The sequence below is a fragment of the Anopheles cruzii genome, unplaced genomic scaffold (genome assembly GCF_943734635.1).
Source record: "Anopheles cruzii unplaced genomic scaffold, idAnoCruzAS_RS32_06 scaffold00516_ctg1, whole genome shotgun sequence".
Lineage (NCBI taxonomy): Eukaryota > Metazoa > Arthropoda > Insecta > Diptera > Culicidae > Anopheles > Anopheles cruzii.
In genome coordinates, this window is record NW_026454116.1 from 6781 (window position 1) to 9115 (window position 2335).

The 2335-nt window shown below is 53.4% G+C and overlaps 1 protein-coding gene across 1 annotated transcript; it reads left to right on the top strand.

Annotated features, from left to right (window-relative positions):
* Nucleotides 1-271: 271 nt before the first annotated feature.
* LOC128276113 (uncharacterized) lies at nt 272-1353 on the top strand. Its single transcript, XM_053014581.1, has 3 exons — nt 272-560; nt 623-828; nt 903-1353. Exons 1-3 carry the CDS (start codon nt 319-321, stop codon nt 1220-1222), a joined length of 768 nt encoding a protein of 255 aa, XP_052870541.1. The 5' UTR covers nt 272-318; the 3' UTR covers nt 1223-1353.
* Nucleotides 1354-2335: the final 982 nt, after the last annotated feature.

A 2335-nucleotide genomic window follows, 5' to 3' on the forward strand; every position in this document is an offset into this window, starting at 1 on the left:
CCGTTGTGGACTTAACGTCCACTTCAGCGCGCGATACTGGGTCCCGTGTGAAGAGGAATGTTCAACAGCGTGCTATCGGTTAGCGGGCCCGATTGCCCGGTGTGTTTGGGAGCTTCCGTTGATAGTTTTCGCAATCGAGATCTGCACAGGTTACCCACTGAGCCTCAGCCCCAGTTATGTGTGCAGGTGGTGTCATAAAACAAAACACGTTCCCGGCCGGTGGCGTATTTAAACACTTGTTCTAGGGCCTATAAACTACAGTGCAGCGCGATCGGACATTGAGGGAACCCATCGGAAGCAATCGAACCGCCAGCAACCATGAAGTCGTCAGCCCTGCTCGGTTGCGCCCTGCTAATGGCCCTTGGGACGGTGGCTGCCGGTGCCGAAAACACTAGCCTCGAAATCGCGGAGCGTGACAATAAGCTGAACAAAGCGGTGATCGAGTTCTTGGAGAACCTCCAGAAATCGATGCCATGTGGCATCCCGGATATGGGCATTCCGGTGCTTGCGCCGTTGGAGCTCGATCACGTGGAGTTTGACGTCGTTCAGAAAGGACTTAGGTAAGAAGCGTCCCAGCGCGTGCCACGCACTCGATCGACCGTTAACACTCCTGCCACTACAGGTTCAAAACCGAGTTCAACGACCTGCTGGTCGAGGGATTGGATGACTTCGAAATCAGGAAGATCGACGTGAAGGTGCTAAAGTTGCAGCTGGACTTTGAGTTTTTCTTCAACTCCATTCGCACGAAGGGGAAGTACCAGGTCAAGGGAAAGACCCTCGGGTTCATTCCGTTTCAACGATCGGGACCGTTCAAATTCAACGTCAACGGTAAGGGCCCAAGTCTTAGCGTCGGTTATTTCGCTGGAGGTTGCTAATACATTTCCTCGTTTTCCGATCGCTAGGCATCACCGTGAAGGGAACGGTAAAGGTGGCGCTCAAGGGGGATAGCCTCCAGATCCGAGATCTGCGCATTACCACGACGATCGAATCGGTGAACTCGAAGCTGAAGAACGTGTTCCATTCGCGACTCCTGACTCTCGCCTTCAACCGTATGGTGGAAGGCGCAGTGCCGGGAATCATCAACGATAACCAGGTGGCCATCACCGATACGATCGAGAGCAGTGTCAAGCCGGCCCTAAACGAAGTGCTGAGTGAAATATCGCTACAAGACCTGATCGATGCCACGACCGGTGAGGGATCCTCTCTACCGGTTACCTGTTAGCATCACGCCAAACTGCGCCGCGATCTGGCCACCAAATAATGCTGAATCGTATCGATTACTCATTGTTGGAAAACTTGAAACTGTTTGGGGAAACTATTGGGTTCTTCAATACATATTTGGTTTCAACCCGATTCAACCACCTTTGGAAAAGATGGCAAAACGCATCGCTACATGTTGACCCTTGAGCCCACTCTGCCGGCTTTAGTAGTGCTGCATGGCCGAACGGAAGCCAATTATTTCCAGTGAACAGTACGTCAGCTGCACCGCAGCTTCCGGAAGAACTTCCGAGAATTGGGTTGCAATAAGCGCTGCTCTACCTTTCTCTGTTGGGCTACATCGTGTGCCGGTCATTACTGCGGTGCTTGTTCGCACTTTATATTGTACTTCCCTAGACCACCGAACAAAGTGGAAGAAAATTGCCAGTTTTATTGTCTGCCCAGCCTCGGATTCCGGCTGCACTTCAGGTGGTTCTCGCCGGTTTAGAGCCGGATAAGCATACAGTAACGAACCAAAGCCACCGTGAAATCAGTTTCGGGAAAATATTTATCCCTCAACCACGGACACACACGCACACATAAACATATTATGCACTGCTGGGCTTTTCTGGCCACCCGGCTGCTGGGCGGGGAACGGCAAACAATCAAAGGATTACCCGAGGATTGTTGGTTGTGCCAGCAGAGTACCAGCAGCGTCCGCAGCTGGCCGGCTGCTGCTCTGCTGCTCGACAATAGAGTTGTTGTCCAGGCCCAGCCCAGGGACAGGGTTGCAGCAGGGTGTCGAAATGAGGAAAACCGGGCATACATAAACGCGAAGCGGACAGGGATAAAGAGTGGCCCAAAGACGGAACGTTCGATAATGAGCCGTGCGGCTCGAGTGTCCTCGCCCGGCCGAGAGTCCTTTCGCCGAGTGTTGCGAAGGTGCCAATGGCTTTTTCGCACATCGGCTGCAGGGGGTCGAGAGGGTCGAGGTCCCTTTCTGCCTGACCTATCCACCGCGGAGCTCAAGGAAATCGTTTCTGTCGACGGCCGGCGACACATTCGTGTCACCGTGTCAGCTGGACTCCGGACCTGCCATAAACCTGTCATGTCCCATTTCCCACGGCACTGCAAATGT

What these genes read in the sequence shown, in the direction of transcription:
- LOC128276113 (XM_053014581.1), top strand. Translation starts at nt 319, where the DNA reads ATGAAGTCGTCAGCCCTGCTCGGTTGCGCCCTGCTAATGGCCCTTGGG. An exon ending in GTCGTTCAGAAAGGACTTAG is followed by an intron (nt 561 to 622) that starts GTAAGAAGCGTC and finishes CTGCCACTACAG; the next exon opens with GTTCAAAACCGAGTTCAACG. An exon ending in GTTCAAATTCAACGTCAACG is followed by an intron (nt 829 to 902) that starts GTAAGGGCCCAA and finishes TCCGATCGCTAG; the next exon opens with GCATCACCGTGAAGGGAACG.